This window comes from Lissotriton helveticus, chromosome 6, assembly GCF_964261635.1.
Source record: "Lissotriton helveticus chromosome 6, aLisHel1.1, whole genome shotgun sequence".
Classification (NCBI taxonomy): domain Eukaryota; kingdom Metazoa; phylum Chordata; class Amphibia; order Caudata; family Salamandridae; genus Lissotriton; species Lissotriton helveticus.
Window position 1 is genome coordinate 1,785,618,872 of NC_136067.1, and position 18,900 is coordinate 1,785,637,771.

General features: G+C 42.9%; 1 protein-coding gene across 1 annotated transcript in view; it reads right to left on the reverse strand.

The window, feature by feature from the left end:
• The window catches only part of CAMKMT (calmodulin-lysine N-methyltransferase), a 1,527,883-nt gene that overhangs the window by 78,247 nt on the left and 1,430,736 nt on the right, over positions 1-18,900 (reverse strand). The window contains exon 10 of the mRNA XM_078649679.1: positions 13,204-13,335. Coding sequence (XP_078505805.1) covers positions 13,204-13,335 — 132 coding nt within the window. The remainder of the gene's footprint in view (positions 1-13,203; positions 13,336-18,900) is intronic.

The window sequence follows — 18,900 nt, forward strand, 5'->3', positions numbered from 1 at the left end:
GTTTTCTCGAAGATTCCAAATTCGTTTCTGCCCATTCGCGCAGCATTTCGCGATCGGGTGCTTCATAACTCGGAGCAATGAGTATTCTTAAGCCGCGGGGAACCCTCCCCATGTCTATATAACGTTGCAGCGATCTGGCTTCCCACCAACGTTTATGCTCCGTTCTCATATGTTTTTCCAACTGCTTGCATTTTTCCTTTATTCCTGCATTTTTACCCACTGCTGATGGTTTCTGGGTAATGAAGTCCTTTGCTGGCACATTTTCATCACTAAACATTGCCGCCGCCGCGTCCTCCCTTTCTTTAAGCACGTCCGCTGCCATCATTTTGCCTGTGTTTCGTCACTCTGTTTAATCAATATCTGATTGTGGTTGCTGGCGGTGTTGCGGCTGAATGGAGCAATCTCCTGACACCAAACTGTCAATCAGCCAATGCTCCGCACAGCTCGAATCACTCTGCACCCAACTTGGAATTATATTTTCAGAGCTCGATCCTAACCCCTCGAAAACACCGGTCCCACGTAAGCCGCGTCCTCCGACGCGTCCCCCGCTTACCTCTGTGCTTCGTCCGGTTATCGGATTACTGCTCATACGTCTTTGGAATTCTGTTGGGGGATCTCGATTGCTGGTAATCCTTCCGGATTCGGTTTGAACGCTAGTCGGCGAGCAAAGGCTCCTTTGCAGCAGATGAGCTTGTTTGGCAGAGGGGTCCGTGTAGAAGACGGAAGAAGTCAAAAACTGTCTTATTATATTCCAAAGTACTCTTCTTCCATAAATCACCACCGGAATAGAACGAGCACGGGCCACAGGATTCTTGTTTAATACCGAGTTGTTTTATTCAGGTTCTTCTCACAAACAAACGGCAGCCATAACACGTTTCATCCCTCCCTGGGGACTTGATTACATGACGCAGTTCTACCAATGGCAATACTTTTTACAGGTAACACTTTTTTTCATTTTTTATCATTTGTTTTGATTGGGTGATAATGCACCATGTGATTATTGTGCAAAACAGTGCTGTGTGTTGACTTACATATAATAAAATATATTTATATTTAAAATACACTTGGACATCCATCACGTTCTGTCATTATAACTCGTTTGGGCCAGGAAAGTATAACCGGCACAGATGGTGTCTGTTTCCCCTCACTCCACCTGCTATTGGATTGTGCAAATATCGCTGTATAAATACATTATTCTGATGATAAAAATAGGGCTTCGATACAATATGGGTGATCACGTTATTGCATCTAGATATGGCGTGTGCGATAAGTCTCCACTATTTTTGTATATAAAATGGATCTATAAATATATATAAATATAAATATATATAAAAAAAACAAATATACCCATATATATATATATATATATATATATATATATACACACACCTATAAATACATATTAGTAAATATCAATAGAACATATATTTATACAATCACCATAAATATATAGATAAATACTCACAATTAAATAATGTCATGTAAAATATATTTGTAGCCTATATACACACACACACATCTGTCATCACACAGAGTTTAAAATCACACCAATGTGTCAACATTATCGGGATAAATCCACTTTGACTCGTTTGTTGGATACTCGTATATCTAGTCCATCTTGTTAGGTCCTTATCAGTCAATTAATTGTTTGCCCTTATGTATATCTAGTTTATAGTTTGATCAAATGTAATCAATCTTACTATAAGTGGATGTAATCTGTGCCAAAAAAAGGAAAGTGCTAATTAAAAAAGTGAAAAAAGTGCAAGTTGTGCCAAGTTAAAAAACAATGGTAGCTTAAAAACATGTATAGGGGGAATTCATTTTGTATATACAGTATAAATACAGGTGGCGGCCTTCCTTCTTATTAATGTTAGTGTACAATCCTAACTCATATCCTGCATAACCAGACTTCCTGTTTTTTTTTCTTCATTTTTTGTCTCTAGTAGGAAAACTTAACAGACCAATTTCAGTGGGGGCAGTAAACTACAACTCATAGGCTCGCATGTAGCTCCTCCGAGCTGTTCAGTCCATTAGGGTGCTTACTATCTAAATTCAGAATGTAGTGCATCTCTAATCTTCTAAGGGATTTTTCCCTATCCCCTCCTCTTTTGTTTCTTGGGACTGAGTCTATGAGAAAGTATCTAAGATCTTTAGGATTGCCCTCATGTTTTTCTTGAAAGTGGCGTGCCACTTGATATGCCTGATCGTGGTTTTTGATAGCACGTATGTGTTGGAGTACCCGTTTGTGCCCTGGTAAGATGGTACTTCCAATATATCTTAGTTTGCACGGGCACTCCAACACATACACCACATGATCGTTTTTGCAGTTTAAGGTCTTTGATATTTCTTTGTTTGGCTCTCCAAAAGGTGTAGAGTAGTTTGTGGTGGTTACCCCATGTTGGCAGGCTTTACAAACCTTACATTTTTAAAATCCTTGTCTTTGCGCCAACCAAGATCCCTTTGCAGGCGTGCCACATGGCTTGTTTTCCACCAAAGTATCTTTCATAGATACACCCCTCCTGTATGTTATGGATGGTCTTTTGGGGACTGTTTTCCCTATTATAGGGTCCTGTTTTATGAGATACCAGTTTTTGGTAATAATTTTTCTTACTGCTACCTCCTGTCGATTAAAGTCCAGAATGAACCTAAAATCACTGGTTGTTTTGTCAGGGGTAATGGGTTGTTTTAGTTGTTTGTCCATTAACTGTTCCCTGTCGACTAAATTGCACATATATATATATATATATATATATATATATATATATCCATGTGGACATTGTCGAGCTTGTAAGGCTAGTGTTATGGTCAAACAAGTGGAAATACCAGGCAATCCCAAACCTAGAGAGATTAAACAATTCTTGACCTGTAATTCTACATACGTTGTGTATGTCTTGGAATGTCCCTGCCACAAAAAATATGTGAGTAGCACCATCTGTATGGCAAAGAAACGAGTGCAAGAACATCTCAGAGCTATTACCCATACAGATGTTAGATATCCCATTGCAAGACATTTTTCTGAGTGTCATCAATGAAACAATTCCCTACTGAGATATTTCGCAGTGGAACAGGTAAACATCGGTAAAAGAGGGGGTAATCGTTTGCTGGCACTCAGAAAACGTGAATCTAGGTGGATTTTGGACCTCAAGACAATATTCCCTGGTGGCCACAACCTTGACGAGGAACTGGCAACCCACTTATATGTATAATTGATACAATGGAAGTCATATGTACATATATAAAAAGTTGGTAACAGACTATACTGTGATAGATACTGATTTGCCCTGTTAACTGACTGTTTCTAAATGAGATCACTGTATATATATTTTTAAGTGCAACAAGATTTTAATTTTATTTTCACTATATTATTGTTTTTTAGGACACGAGAGGAATTTCCCCATCACTGCCCTGGGCACAACACTGCTTCTTTACTGTTTGAAAACTCTCTCTTCCTTTTAATCTATGGGGGATGGATGTTAATTTATGGGAATCTATAAATTTGCACTTTTTTCGAGCACTAGTCTTCGAAATGAATACGGCATTTGAAAAGCACGGCATATAGACAGAATAGGGCTGGTATGAAAACATGAGGTTTCTTTATACATATGTTTATACAGATGTTTATCTCCTTGCCAACTCTAGAAAAGTCTACTATTAAGGTACTATACCGAACAAAATGTGTCACGCTATAAATTCAAGGATATCAGAGTACTTGAACTATAACCTGTATCTTTCAATCATGGAATGTCGTTTTAATAATGCACAACTTTGTGGCGATATAACAAGCAAATGCATGATGGTTACACCATTCATAAATGGCTGACATTCCTGCGCAGGAGATTAATAGACTCCCGAGCAACTCTGTAACTCTGTATCACGGTACTATACCAGAGGGGAAAAGGGGTTTTATGTGCTATATACGAAGGACATCTCTAACAAGCGTTCTCCAGGCTGCTAATTAGTAAAATTAATTAAGAAATGACTTAATCATGCGAGCCGAAAGTTGGGTTAACATGAGTGGTATATTGATGGATTTATATGGCACTTATATATACGATATAGAGGATGCAAGGACTAATTGTCTTCTTAAAAATGTATAAGTATATGAAGTGGTGTAAGATGTGAGTCAATGAGGTTTACACCACTTAGAAATGGCGGACAGGATCACATAGGAGATCATGTGACCTTTATACACAAAACATGCCCTTGTCTATGTTGTTGATGCCCTTTTAAATATGCTGGGAACATCGAAGCATTTCGTGTGAGCAAGACACAGGATTGTGTTGAAACGCGTAGCGTAATTTGGCAATAAATACTTTTTTCTTCAGATCTTGGTCTCCGAGTGCGTATTTGCTGGATTGAGCAACTTTGGAAAATATATATATATATTTATATATATATATATATATATATATATATATATATATATATATATATATATATGTATATCGTGAACAAGGCAGCATGAGACTGCTGAAACGCGTTGATGTTTGAAACGTTGTCATAAATCAAGTAGACCGAGTGTCTTGAAGATCTACCTTGGAGTGCCGGATGATTATTTCTGGAAGTGCTGGATAATCTTATGCTCGATATATATATATATACATATATATATATATATATATATATATATATATATATATATATATATATACACACACACACATACACACATACTACTGGTGGTCACCAGTAGGAAGTTATAATTAGGACCATGTTTCCATAGGAAAAACATTTTTTGACTTGCCTATATCCTTGGTGCGGTTTGACTAATCATCGCGAAATTTCCCCACAAAAGTGCCCAGATGATTCTTGTTATGCGTGAAAAGTTTTGGGTTGATCTATCAAGCAGGGGCTGAGACAAAGGGGGCGGTCAAATAAAGTGTTTTTCACATGTTCATTTCCATAGAGATTTTAAACATGACTACAGACATGGACCACAGGATGGAATTAGACCAAATTTAGCCGAAAGGTAGCCTTTGGTCCAGAAAGAAACCCTTTTGTCATTTGGTGTAATTTTTCAAGATATTAACTGAAATTTGAATTTGCATATCTAGGGATGCAGATCCTCCTCGGATTACTGAATCCACGCACCAACAGCAATGCCGTGATTGGCTGGCCGCCACCTGAGAGAAAAGTTGCGGAAGCTTTTTTGTTTATCGGGACTCAGTTCCCAGCGGGGAAAATACATTTTTGAAGTGAAAGGAAGCATCAGGGTAGAGGTACCCTGACCCCATGTGACTAGTGGAAAGGTCTGTGAGGGACCCCTCATGGGCAAGAAATTGTCTAAAAAGATGATGTTTAACCACACAAGGATTCACTGATCCTCCCTGGATTCGGGTGGATCTGTAGATCTAGACCCCAATTTTTTTTAAAACATACACTCACTCACAGATCCACACACCTACTCACACACTCACTCACCCAACCACCCACTTACACACCAATACAACCACTCTCACCCACTCATAAACCCTCAAAACTACTCCCACTCCCACTCACAGATCCACACACCTTTCACACACCAATTCACATACCCACTTACACACCCACATAACCACTCACATACCCATACAACCTCTCAAACACCCACATGCAGACTTTCAAAACCACTCACACACCCACAAAGCCATTTACACACCTACTCATACACCCACACAGCCACTCCAACACCCACCTCTCACTCACACACCCAGGTTGCAGGGATATTATAGTTAGAAAAGAACATTAACAAACCAAAGGAATTCACCAAAGAAAACAAAGGTTACAAGGACGTTATAGTTAGGAAATAACATTTTTAAAAAACCTTAGAAATTCACTGAAAAAAACAAAGGTTACAGGGACATTATAGCTAGGTTCAGATTTTACACACACAAAACCATAGAAATTCAGCAGTTATAGTTATCTCAAGTAACTATAGCTCGTGCCCTAAGGTAACTATAACTCATGCCCTCACCATGAACTGCTAAATATCCCACATAGTACATCACTTATGACATCTTATATGACATCATTGATAACATCACTGCAACATTTGCAGTGAAATTATTGATGAGAAAACTGCTTGACGGAGCCACAAGAAATAGTTATTTTAGGGCACGAGTTATAGTTCCTTAAGATAACTAGAACTGCTGACTTTCTATGGTTTGTGTGTGTAACATCTGAATGTAACTCTAACGTCCCTGTAACCTTAGGTTTTTTCATTGATTGAATATAAATATCTATATATATTACCTACTGGCAATAGCCAGTAGGTATATATAGTTAGGATTTTTTTCCTATGGGATTTTTGAAAATTCTATGTCGAATAACTTTGGCGTTTGAGGACAGAATTGGCTGAAATTTTCAGGAAAATGGAACATTTTGTTTCTGAGCAGCCCCTGAAAATATGGGGGGGTTTCGTCAAGGGGGGGCCGAGAAAAAAGGGGGGTCCCAAAACGTGTTTTTCCCATGCAATTTTCCATAGGGCGTTTGGCCTCACTTTTAGCCTGAACGGCAGAATGGATTTACACCAAACTTGGCAAAATTGTAGGGACTGGTAGCCCGATGTGCCTTTGCTTTGTCTCAAGATATAGGCTCCAGTGGTTTTTACGAAAATTAACTTTGAAAAATATATATTGGGCTACATTGGGCTATATATATGTTGGAGCCCAAATGTAGCCCAATGTAGCCCAATGTAGCCCAAAGATGGCCACCAGAGACAAAAGAAAACAAATGTAGCCCAAATATCAGCCAGATGTAGCCCAACTATAGCCCAATGACAGAATGTCCCAGAGTGTTCTAAAGAACAACTAGAGTGCTAACAGTCCTACTTATTACAAAGGTATGGCACACCTGAAGCCATCTTGATTGGAATAAAGTGGTAACTCTTAAAACATTTAATTTAAAAAGGAACAAAATGAGGGGGTTCATTTTGCCATAGAAAGTATGATTAGCGAATATATGACGAAATCCCGCATACCATCAGTCCGCAAAAAAAGTCCTGCATGTACTATAAGGCCACAAATTAAAATAACGAGAACTTTTAGAGCGAATATGCCTTTAGCATACACTAAACAACTAAACTACCCTAAACCCTAAAGCACTACCCCCAGCATGACCCTACACTACACAAACAGTACAACACTACCCTAAACCCTAAAACACTACCCCCAGCATGACCCTACACTACACAAACACTACAACACTACCCTAAACCCTAAAACACTACCCCCAGCATGACCCTACACTACGCAAACACTACAACACTACCCAAAACCCTAAAACACTACACCCCAGCATGACCCTACACTACGCAAACACTACAACACTACCCTAAACCCTAAAACACTACCCCCAGCATGACCCTACACTACACAAACACTACAACACAACCCTAAACCCTAAAACACTACCCCCAGCATGACCCTACACTATGCAAACACTACAACACAACCCTAAACCCTAAAACACTACCCCCAGCATGACCCTACACTACGCAAACACTACAACACTACCCTAAACCCTAAAACACTACCCCCAGCATGACCCTACACTACGCAAACACTACAACACTACCCAAAACCCTAAAACACTATACCCCAGCATGACCCTACACTACGCAAACACTACAACACTACCCTAAACCCTAAAACACTACCCCCAGCATGACCCTACACTACGCAAACACTACAACACTACCCAAAACCCTAAAACACTACACCCCAGCATGACCCTACACTACGCAAACACTACAACACTACCCTAAACCCTAAAACACTACCCCCAGCATGACCCTACACTACGCAAACACTACAACACTACCCTAAACCCTAAAACACTACCCCCAGCATGACCCTACACTATGCAAACACTACAACACTACCCTAAACCCTAAAACACTACCCCCAGCATGACCCTACACTACACAAACACTACAACACTACCCTAAACCCTAAAACACTACCCCCAGCATGACCCTACACTACGCAAACACTACAACACTACCCTAAACCCTAACACACTACCCCCAGCATGACCCTACACTACGCAAACATTACAACACTACCCAAAACCCTAAAACACTACCCCCAGCATGACCCTACACTACGCAAACACTACAACACTACCCAAAACCCTAAAACACTACCCCCCAGCATGACCCTACACTACGCAAACACTACAACACTACCCAAAACCCTAAAACACTACCCCCAGCATGACCCTACACTACGCAAACACTACAACACTACCCAAAACCCTAAAACACTACCCCCAGCATGACCCTACACTACGCAAACACTACAACACTACCCAAAACCCTAAAACACTACACCCCAGCATGACCCTACACTACGCAAACACTACAACACTACCCAAAACCCTAAAACACTACACCCCAGCATGACCCTACACTACGCAAACACTACAACACTACCCAAAACCCTACCCCCAGCATGACCCTACACTACGCAAACACTACAACACTACCCAAAACCCTAAAACACTACCCCCAGCATGACCCTACACTACGCAAACACTACAACACTGCCCTAAACCCTAAAACACTACCCCCAGCATGACCCTACACTACGCAAACACTACAACACTATCCTAAACCCTAAAACACTACGCCCAGCATGACCCTACACTACGCAAACACTACAACACAACCCTAAACCCTAAAACACTAGCCCCAGCATGACCCTACACTACACAAACACTACAACACTACCCTAAACCCTAAAACACTACCCCCAGCATGACCCTACACTACGCAAACACTACAACACAACCCTAAACCCTAAAACACTACCCCCAGCATGACCCTACACTAAACAACCACCACAACTCTACACTACACTAACACAACACTACACTACACAACACTACACTACACTACACAATCACTAACCCACGAAAAAATTAACACAAACCCACTTACCTCTCTCGTCATCGTGGTTTTCACAACGCAAATGCATTTACCATACATGCCTTTAAAACGTAATTCTTTGTAAAGGCATGCGCGATAAATGCACATGCGTTTTGAAAAAATGCGGGATAATGGTATGCGAGGTCAATGACCTTGCGGGATAATGGTATGCGGACTGAAAGTCTGCGGGATAAAAAATGTGGGAAAATGGCTGCAAACCATGATTAGCAGCAGATTTCCCTGGTGAGCACTAGCTTTACTACAGTGATCTAATGAGCAACTAGAGTGCTAACATTCAGAATTTATGGCAAATGTGTGACACATCTGAATGCCTTCTTGATAGAAGCAAAGTAAACAAGCATTGAAAATGCAATAGATCTCGCCCTCGTTTAAGTTAAAGCCATTCTGTTTGTAATGAGGTGGCTTTTTAGCTTTGCTTTTATTAGTGTTTTTAAAACTTTCATGTAAATAGCATGCATATGTATGCATATATGTATATGTGTGCATGCATTTATATTTATATAGATATGCAGATTATATATGTTTATATATGTATATTACCTACTGGCGATAGCTAGTGGGTATATATAGTTAGGATTTTTTCTCTATGGGATTTCTGAAAATTCTATGTCTAATAACTTTGGCGTTTGTGGACGGAATTGGCTGAAATTTTCAGGAAAATGGCACATTTTGTTTCTGAGCAGCCCCTGAAAATTCGTCAAGGGGGGGCCGAGAAAAAAGGGGGGTCCCAAAACGCGTTTTTCCCATTCATTTTTCCATAGGGCGGTTGGACTCACTTTTAGCTCGAACGGCTGAATAGATTTACATGAAACTTGGCAAAATTGTAGATATGGTTTGCCCGACGTGCCTTTGCTATGTCTCAATATATGTGCTCCAGTGGATTTTGAGAAATTAACGTTTAAAAAAAAATATATATCTGTGACAGCGCTCCGGTTAGCGCCCCGGTTCGCGTACCTGACGCGTAATGGAACTTCGCGAAGCGAAGCTGATTGGCTCTCCGGTGTCTGTCAACATTCTAAACAGTCCGGAGCGGCCGCCATCTTGTCTCTCGGTACGATCGAGAGACAAGATGTGGTGAAAAACGAAGGGGGAAATGAAGGAAAGGGGGCAAGGTAGACCACTCCTGACCCCCTAGGATTGATGAGGGGGATATTAAAGTGCCCCGCGGTACAAAGCGAAGCTGATTGGCTCTCCGGTGTCTGTCAACATTCTAAACAGTCCGGAGCGGCCGCCATCTTGTTTCTCGGTAGGTTCGAGAGACAAGATGTGGTGAAAAAAGAAGGGGGAAATGAAGGAAAGGGGGCAAGGTAAACCCCTCCTGACCCCCTAGGATTGATGAGGGGGATATTAAAGTCCCCCGCGATTTTTCGTGGTAGAGGCGCTTCCCGGTACGCGAACTGGGCAGCTAACCGGCAGCGTAACGGGAGTCCGCCATCTTGTGTTTTTGGAGCGTCCGGTTCGCATACCGGGTAGCGTCCCGGTAAGCGTAACAAGGGGAAAACCAAGAGAAACAATAAAAAAAAAAATTAAGGGAATAGATTTCCAGCAAACTTGGCAAAATTGTAGGGACTGTTTGTTTGATGTGCCTTTGCAAGGCCTCAAGATATGTGCACGTGTGGATTTTGTCTAATTAAGGTTAAAAAAAATATATATATCTGTAAGCGTGCTCCGGCACGCTTACGTTACGGGTTTTGTTTGCGCTGCAGAGCCGATACATCACGGTTATGCGACGCGTTACGAGGCGTCTCACGTGGCTACGTGATACGTCACGTAATAAAGAAAATATTTTACAGCTATAGATATTAGCTTTTAAAAAACCAATGAAATTCACTGAAAAAAACATAGATTATAGACCATATATAGTTAGGAATTTGCATTTACAAAACCTTGAAAATTCACTGAAAAAACCATAGGTTAGAGACCATATATAGTTAGCTGGACATTTTATTGACATAAAACCAATGAAATTCCATATATAGTTAGTTGCACTAACTATATATCGCGCACCCGCAATCCACTGCTGATGATGTCACATATTACATCATTCATGACATGGTCAGTGACATCACTGATGACATCACTGATGACATCTCAAATGACATCACTGATGACATCACTGATGACATCTCAAATGACATCACTGATGACATCATGACACAACAATACCAGTTACTACATACGCACTCACTGATTCCTACGTCTACACACACATTCACTCATTCACCCATACAATCACTCATACATACAGTCACTCATTATTACAACACTATCATATGCACTCATACACCTATGCAGACACTCACACACTGCCACTCATCCATGGAGTTACTCACACACCTAGTCAGTCCTGTAAAGAATCAATCACACTTCCATTTCCTCATCTATACAGTTAAACACAGAACACCATACTTCAGTGACATCACTGATGACATCACTGATGACATCTCAAATGACATCACTGATGACATCTCAAATGACATCACTGATGACATCATGACACTCCAATACCAGTTACTACATACGCACTCACTGATTCCTACGTCTACACACACATTCACTCATTCACCCATACAATCACTCATACATACAGTCACTCATTATTACAACACTATCATATGCACTCATACACCTAGTCAGTCCTGTGAAGAATCAATCACACTTCGATTTCCTCATCTATACAGTTAAACACAGAACACCATACTTTTCACACATATTTTTATCAATCAATCAATCAATCTATACTAACACATACTTACTCTCTTATACAATCACTGATACAAGTACACATTAATATGCAGAGTCACACACCTCCCAGCCAGCCACACACACACTCAGTCTTCCATACATCCACTCATTCTTCAATATGTAAAACATATTTAAACTTTACAAAAACACACAGACACTAGATGATGTCATCAGTGATGTCATTTGAGATGTCATCAGTGATGTCATCAGTGATGTCACTGACCATGTCATGAATGATGTAATATGTGACATCATCAGCAGTGGATTGCGGGTGCGCGATATATAGTTAGTGCAACTAACTATATATGGAATTTCATTGGTTTTATGTCAATAAAATGTCCAGCTAACTATATATGGTCTCTAACCTATGGTTTTTTCAGTGAATTTTCAAGGTTTTGTAAATGCAAATTCCTAACTATATATGGTCTATAATCTATGTTTTTTTCAGTGAATTTATCTATATATATATATAAAAGCATTCAAGCAGCTATAGTCCAAAAAGGTTTACGGTGGAGTATACATATATACACACATATATATCCATATATATATATATATATAGATACATATATATACACATATATATATACATACATATATATATACATATATATACACACATATATATACATTCATATATATATACATACATATACACTCACATATATACATTCATATATATATATATACATACATATACACACACACACACATATATATATATATATATATATATATATATATATATATATATATATATATATATATATATATATGGTGCTTTAAAAGATGTGCACACAAATAACCAGATGTTGGAGCAGCCTGGATGTTGCTAGCCAAAAAAGAAATCCCTAGACACTCAGGTGGAACATCTTCCTCCCTGTGTTACCGAGTACTCTACGCCTATTAATAACGACAAGTAGACAGATAGCAGCAGCTTTATATAAGCAAGCTTAGAAATCACTCTCAGATAAGTGCTTTTGACCTAAATCTTGTAGCGCCTCGGTCTGACATATAACCCCGCAGCTGTGAAATTCTGTACGAGATTTAGCAGCCTGATGCCGCCAGCTGACCCAGCCATAAAGCAAAGAGAGATAAGGATTTGCAGCATGATATGATACAATTAGACATTTACCTTCTGCTATTTTTCAATGCAAGCCCATTTTCGCTTAATGAGACGCAGCCCTTTGTTTTTCATGCTTCAAATTAACATACTTGTTTAGGGTATGTTTGAATGTGATTAAAAGGGGAAAAAACAACCTCTTAAATTGTCCTGTCATGAATGGGGAGATTAGTTTCTCTGCGGAAATGTAAGCAGGAGGTTGTTCTTTCTGGTTAACCCCCGTGGAGATGCAAAGTTAAAGGATGGCTCTGCCTGGAACAATAATCAGATATAAAAACATCTGTTTAGCAGCAGAACACCTACAGTGCACTTTAATCAAGCATTTGCGTTACCTGCCAAAAGGACCATGATCTCTTCAAAATGCAAGGCGGATTAAAGTGTTATCTAACACTAGCAGCAAACTAACCTTCAAGTGGAAGTTTGAAATGTTTTCATCATAATATTCATGTCTTTGGATGGAGAAGCCAGCCTTTTCAGCGAGGCAGCAAAACTGGTCTAATGTATTCCCTCGAAGCGGAGCAAATACCATCGCTTTTCCCTGGAACAGAACAAGGTGAAGGCACACATTTTTTTTTTTTTTACTGGAATGCAATCACATAAAACACGCAGCAGGCAAAACCCTCAGCCAACCACAAAGACAGGTTTCTCTGCACACAGAATCTGATTGAGGCAATCAAAACGAGTCTTGTTTTATATGAAATGTCCTCCACAGAGAAATACGTGTTTATTATTTAGAAGTAAAACATATTCGGTAGAAAAAAAAGCATAATTATTACGGGAGGTCTCGGTATGATCAGAAGATCACATGCACTCCCCCTGAACAAACAGTGCATGCAAACACATAGCTAAACCCCTAGAATAATGGGAACTTAGGGGCGTGTACAATTACATAGAAAGGAGAAGCAAATTGTAACAAAAACATGACTGTCAGGTATACTAGCCAAGCCCTTCCTAACTTAAGAAAACACAGCAGACGAAATGAATTGCATCCAGGAATAGCAAATGTTGGTTGATCTTTACAGACCAAGGAGGGGCACAACTCCAGGCACTTTGGCACTCCGGGGCAGCATTGCGATTGATTGATTGATGCTTTATTTCGATATGCACATATCATAAAAGCAGTACAAAAAGATAAAAACAGCATGTCGAAATAAGTAAGACTGTACAAGTGGAATGATAGTTAAAACACGGTATGTCAGCATAAATTAGATAAAAAAGAATTAAATTGTTATGGACAGTCTTCTAAGTCTTATCAACCAAGCCCATTTTAAAAATTTTGCAACAGCACAAACAATAGGAGGGGCTGTATTAGTTAAAAGAATCCGAAGGGCAACAGAGTGCTGACGAGTCCCCAGTTCTCTGCAAATGGGGCCAAGCCAACGCGATCTGGGGCGACCATAGTCCTGGCATTCGAAAAGGAAGTGTGGCACCGTCTCTGGTTTGTCCGGACAAGAGGCACAAAAGCGTGATGTGGGCTGGGCTTTATTCCACCTTGAACAGAGATCCGCCAAGGGCAAGGTTCCTAGCCGAAATTTAATGTACAAGGACCTATCCATAGCCACTGTTATAATATCCATATATGGCTCATACAAGACAACGTCTTTGAACAACAGGAAAGCTGCGGTGGTTTTGCAATGCTGCTGGCTACTAGAGCGCTTCACGTCAACCCACTCCCAGAAAAGTTTTTTTAGAATCTTCTTTGGTGGAGCGGAGTGACTATGCCAGCAAGAAGCCAAACCCAGTTCCCCTAAAAGATGTTTTATGTCCTTCAGCCATTTGATGCTGCTCCAACCGTCAGCATGCATCACTTCTGCTAGACCATTGGCATACGATTGTAGCTCCGGGACCCTCCACAAACGTGCCCAGAGCAGAAGGGGACGAAGCCGAGCCTGGTCCCTTATGGCTTTACAGCCAGTGTCCAAGAGCATTGGGATGGTCGGGCTGCTCGATGGAATAGCAAGAAGATCCTTGATAAATTTATTTTCGGCCTTACTCAATGAGTCGACTTTGCCCAAGCCCCACAGTTCCGATCCATAGAGAGAAGCAGGGACTGCACGAGCTTTATAAATCTCCAGTATGGGTGCAACACAATGTTTTGAGGAGTTATTGTATTCCTTAAGAATGGCGCCCCCCACCCTTTTGTGGGCCAGAGTCATTTTATCGATGTGGGCAGTCCAGCTCATTGCATCATTCAGACGGATCCCCAGATAATCAAATTCCGCCACTCTTTCTAGGGGTATGGAGTTCAGGATTGGAGGGCGACCAAGTTTGCGGGGTGGGTGCATGACTAGGTACTTGGTCTTGTCTATGTTAATGACGAGGCCTTTAGTGGTACAGAAATCCTGGAAGCGGTTCAGCAAAAACTGTAGACCTTGGGGGGTTTTGGAGATGAGGAGGGTGTCGTCGGCGAACAACAGAGTTGGAATTTTTACTCCACCCAGGCTGGGGGCATCTGATGGTTCGCCCAGTAGATGATCTACCACCCCGTTAATATAGAGGGAGAATAAGGTGGGGGCCAAAACACAGCCCTGTCTTACTCCCCTCTCGACCCTGATTTTATCGGTCTTTTCCCCATTCAGCCCCCATCTAACCTGGGCATAGGTGTTGGTGTGCAGGTTAATGAGGAGGTTCAGTAGGTACGGGGGCATCCCTAAACCATGAAGCACCCTCCAAAGTTCCTCCCTTGGTACCAGGTCAAAGGCAGTCTTAAGGTCAATAAAGGCCAGATAGAGACTGCCTTTGCCCAGCACCACCACCTTCCAGTGTAACAACAAAAGCCTAAAGGCCTGTTCAATAGTTCCTGTACCCGAACGGAACCCAGCCTGCATGTCGGACAGAATGTGATTGTCGTCCACCCATTGAGTAATTCTCCCCAAGATGGTTTTCCCGGCCAATTTCTGGCTGGAGTCTATTAGGCTTATAGGCCTATAGTTCCCGGGTAAATCCCGACTGCCCTTTTTAAAAATGGGGACCACCTCTGCACCTCTCCAGGAGTCAGGCACAAGCCCTCCCCCCATGATTGCATTGAGGAGTGCAGAGATTAGAGCCCCCCATTCTTCCGGGTAGGCACGGAGGATGTCCCCCGGTAGGCCATCCGGGCCAGCTGCTTTCAAGGGGACCAAGGTTTTGATCTGCTTTGTTACATCAAGGGGGGAAAACAGATCCAGGTCACGGTCTAGAGTAAAGGCTGGGATGTTAAAGGGATCATTAAGGGAGCCTTCAACAGCAGAATACAGATTTTGGAAATGGGAAAACCAAGTCTGGGCATTAATCGCACAAGTCCTCCGGGAATCGGCGGGACGATTCCTTTTGCCCACCATGTCCCAAAAACCTTTAGCATCTTTCCCTCGGCTGGCAGCCAGAAGGTCCTGCCAGAAGTTATCCTCCCATTCCATCCTTGCATTTTTCTGGCAGAGTGTGTAGTGTCTCCTGGCCTCCCTAGTCCTAAGCGGCAATTTGGACTTGACTGCCTCAATAAGAAGTGATTTCGCCTCCCTACACTTTTGGTTGTACCAGCCCTTACCCGGTCGTAGGCTGGGTTTCCTTCCGCTCGGGTGGGCTGGGACTACAAAGAGGTCGCCAATGGTCTGAATTATGACACAAAACCTAGGTGCCACCTCCATCAGCCCTTCCTCTTGGCAGTCAAGATTGGCCAGGGCTGAAACCAGAAGCTGCCTAATCGCAGAGGTTTTCTCCTCCGAAAGAGCCAGCTTCGCCCACTTTAGCCTTCGCCCACAGTTCGTGACCACTGACAGGTCTGGCGCGGGGTTACAAGGAGAACCACTCACGGTGCTGTTGACGCACCTGTGGGACAGGGTGAGGGACAGGAGATTGTGGTCACTCTCCACAGAAGGTAAAACTACCATGTCCTCCACCATGCCCCACAGGTGTATGTCAAGGAGGAAATAATCAATCCGTGACGTGTGTCCTGGCCTATTGTAGGTGTGCGCTCCTACTTTGTCGGACCTGGTTCTGCCATTGGCAGCTCTAAGCCCAAACTCCATAACTAGGGAGTTAATCTGGAGGGCCACTTCTGTCCATTTTTTAACAGGGCCAAGCTCGAGGGGAGGAATCCCCCACCCATTATCAAATTCCTCTTGATCTGCTAGGATGTCCAGATCCAGAGGCTCGAAAGTGCAGTTCAGATCACCTGCCAACAGTGTACAAGACCTGTATGGAGATGAGCGGAGCTGTGCTTCCAAGCAAGCTATAACTGGGGATTCTCTTCCCCCCTTAGTACCACGGGCATAAATGTTAAAAATATTTAGAATGACTCTGCCCTGGGAATTTCTAAGCAAAATGTTTAGGAGGTCGGGGCAGTTAGTGTCCTTCTCCTCCACCCTACAGTTAAGTGCGGTGGCTACCCAGATTAAAAGACCGCCTGAGGGGCGGCCCCTGCCAGTTACACTTTCTGCCGCCGGCAAAAAGTGGGTGGAATAACCCGCCTTGTGAAGGGGCACCCGACTCCAGGTTTCCTGGAACAGGCATATGGAGTATTGCTCCACATGCTCGCTCCAATCCGGCAACGCCAGCTTCCTTTCGAGGCCCGCAACATTCCAGCTGAAAACCCTAATCTGGGGGTCCGTTACAGCTGCAATGCTACAATCCTCGACAGGGGGTGACAAGTCCGCAGAACCCACATCAGGGGGACCAGGCGTAGAATTATGGGAAGCCCCAGTCTCCCCCTTCCCCTCCACAGACCCGGCCGTAGCCAGAGTCTGCGGTGGGGAGGAGGAGCCATTGGATTTGGGGTATGGTGTTGACTCAGCGACAAAACCCGGGGCCACAACGACCTCCCCCGGATCATGACTGAGTCAACAACTCCCAGGTCCCCAGTTTGGTATCACTGGAGCTGGGGATAGCTGCTGGGAAAGAACCCCCGGGGTCAGAAGGCCATGGGCAGTGTTTTCCACCAAAAATTGGCCCCCTGGGCTGCCAATGAAGGAGGGTTGTCCAAGGTGGATGGAGGGGGTGGTCATAATAGACCGTGGGTAAAAAAATGTCAAATCGACTATGTCGATACCCGAACCAGCCGTGGGTTGACCTTGAGAGCATATAAATTGGGCAACCCTAGCATCTTGGAAATTTACAACCACACAATCCCCTTCAAGCGATTTTTTCCTGTGTCCAATCCAACCCACCCTGCGTACACCAAGAATAATTCCATCCACTCCCGCAGGCAAGGGCCTGTTGGCTTTCAGCCAGTGGATGACCTTATTCTTTAGTGCCTGATGGTTTTCCCGCTGGGTACTCCCAATAGGGGGGACTTTCGTGAGGATGACAACCTACGGGTGGCACTCAGGGGGGAGGTTAACTGGGGGGCACTTGCGTCTACTGTTCTGGGGAGGACCCAAAGGGAGCCGATTTGTAGGTGGGACGGGAATAAATGCAACCTTAGGGGTTGATGCAACACCACCAGTTGCATCAGATATAGCAACCCCAGGCTGCGAAGCAGGGCCCGTCCCTCCCTTCTTGTGTTGACTTGGGGCCTGGGTAGCCACCGGGGATATTGCTGCTGGGGGAAGGGTAGCATGCACGTGGGCAACATAAGTGGGAGCCTTCGGCTTTATCTGTCTAGGACCAACCTTAGGAGCAGCCAAGATCGTATTCCCAGGTGCAGGGTGCTTGGGCGGCTGCATCAGTTGGTCTCCCAGGGGGGGTCTCTCTGGGACCTCTATCCTATTGGACTCATCTGACCTATCAGTCCTATCCTTACTGGGCTTTGGCTGGTGCTTGAGAAGGGTCTTTAGGGCAAAGAAATTGTCCCTAGTAGCCTGCTCAAAGCAGTCAAGCCTTTCCCCCAACCTCTTGACCTGGTCTATAAGTGGCAACACAAGAGACTTGACCATCTTCTCAAACGCCTCCATAGAGTGACCCACGTTGTCCTGAACAGGCGTTAGTGGGGCCGACAAGAAGGGTGGTACTGTATCGATAACAGCCGGGGCGCAAATGGCTGTCCCTGTGGATACCGGTCCTGCGGTGCTCTCGGGGGAGGGACCCCTCAGGGGCAGGTACCTGGGATGGTTAGTGGTCTTAGATGGGCAACCCTTTCTAGTGTGATTTGCCCTTTTCCCCTTCCTTTTGATAGGCTCCTGGATGGGTT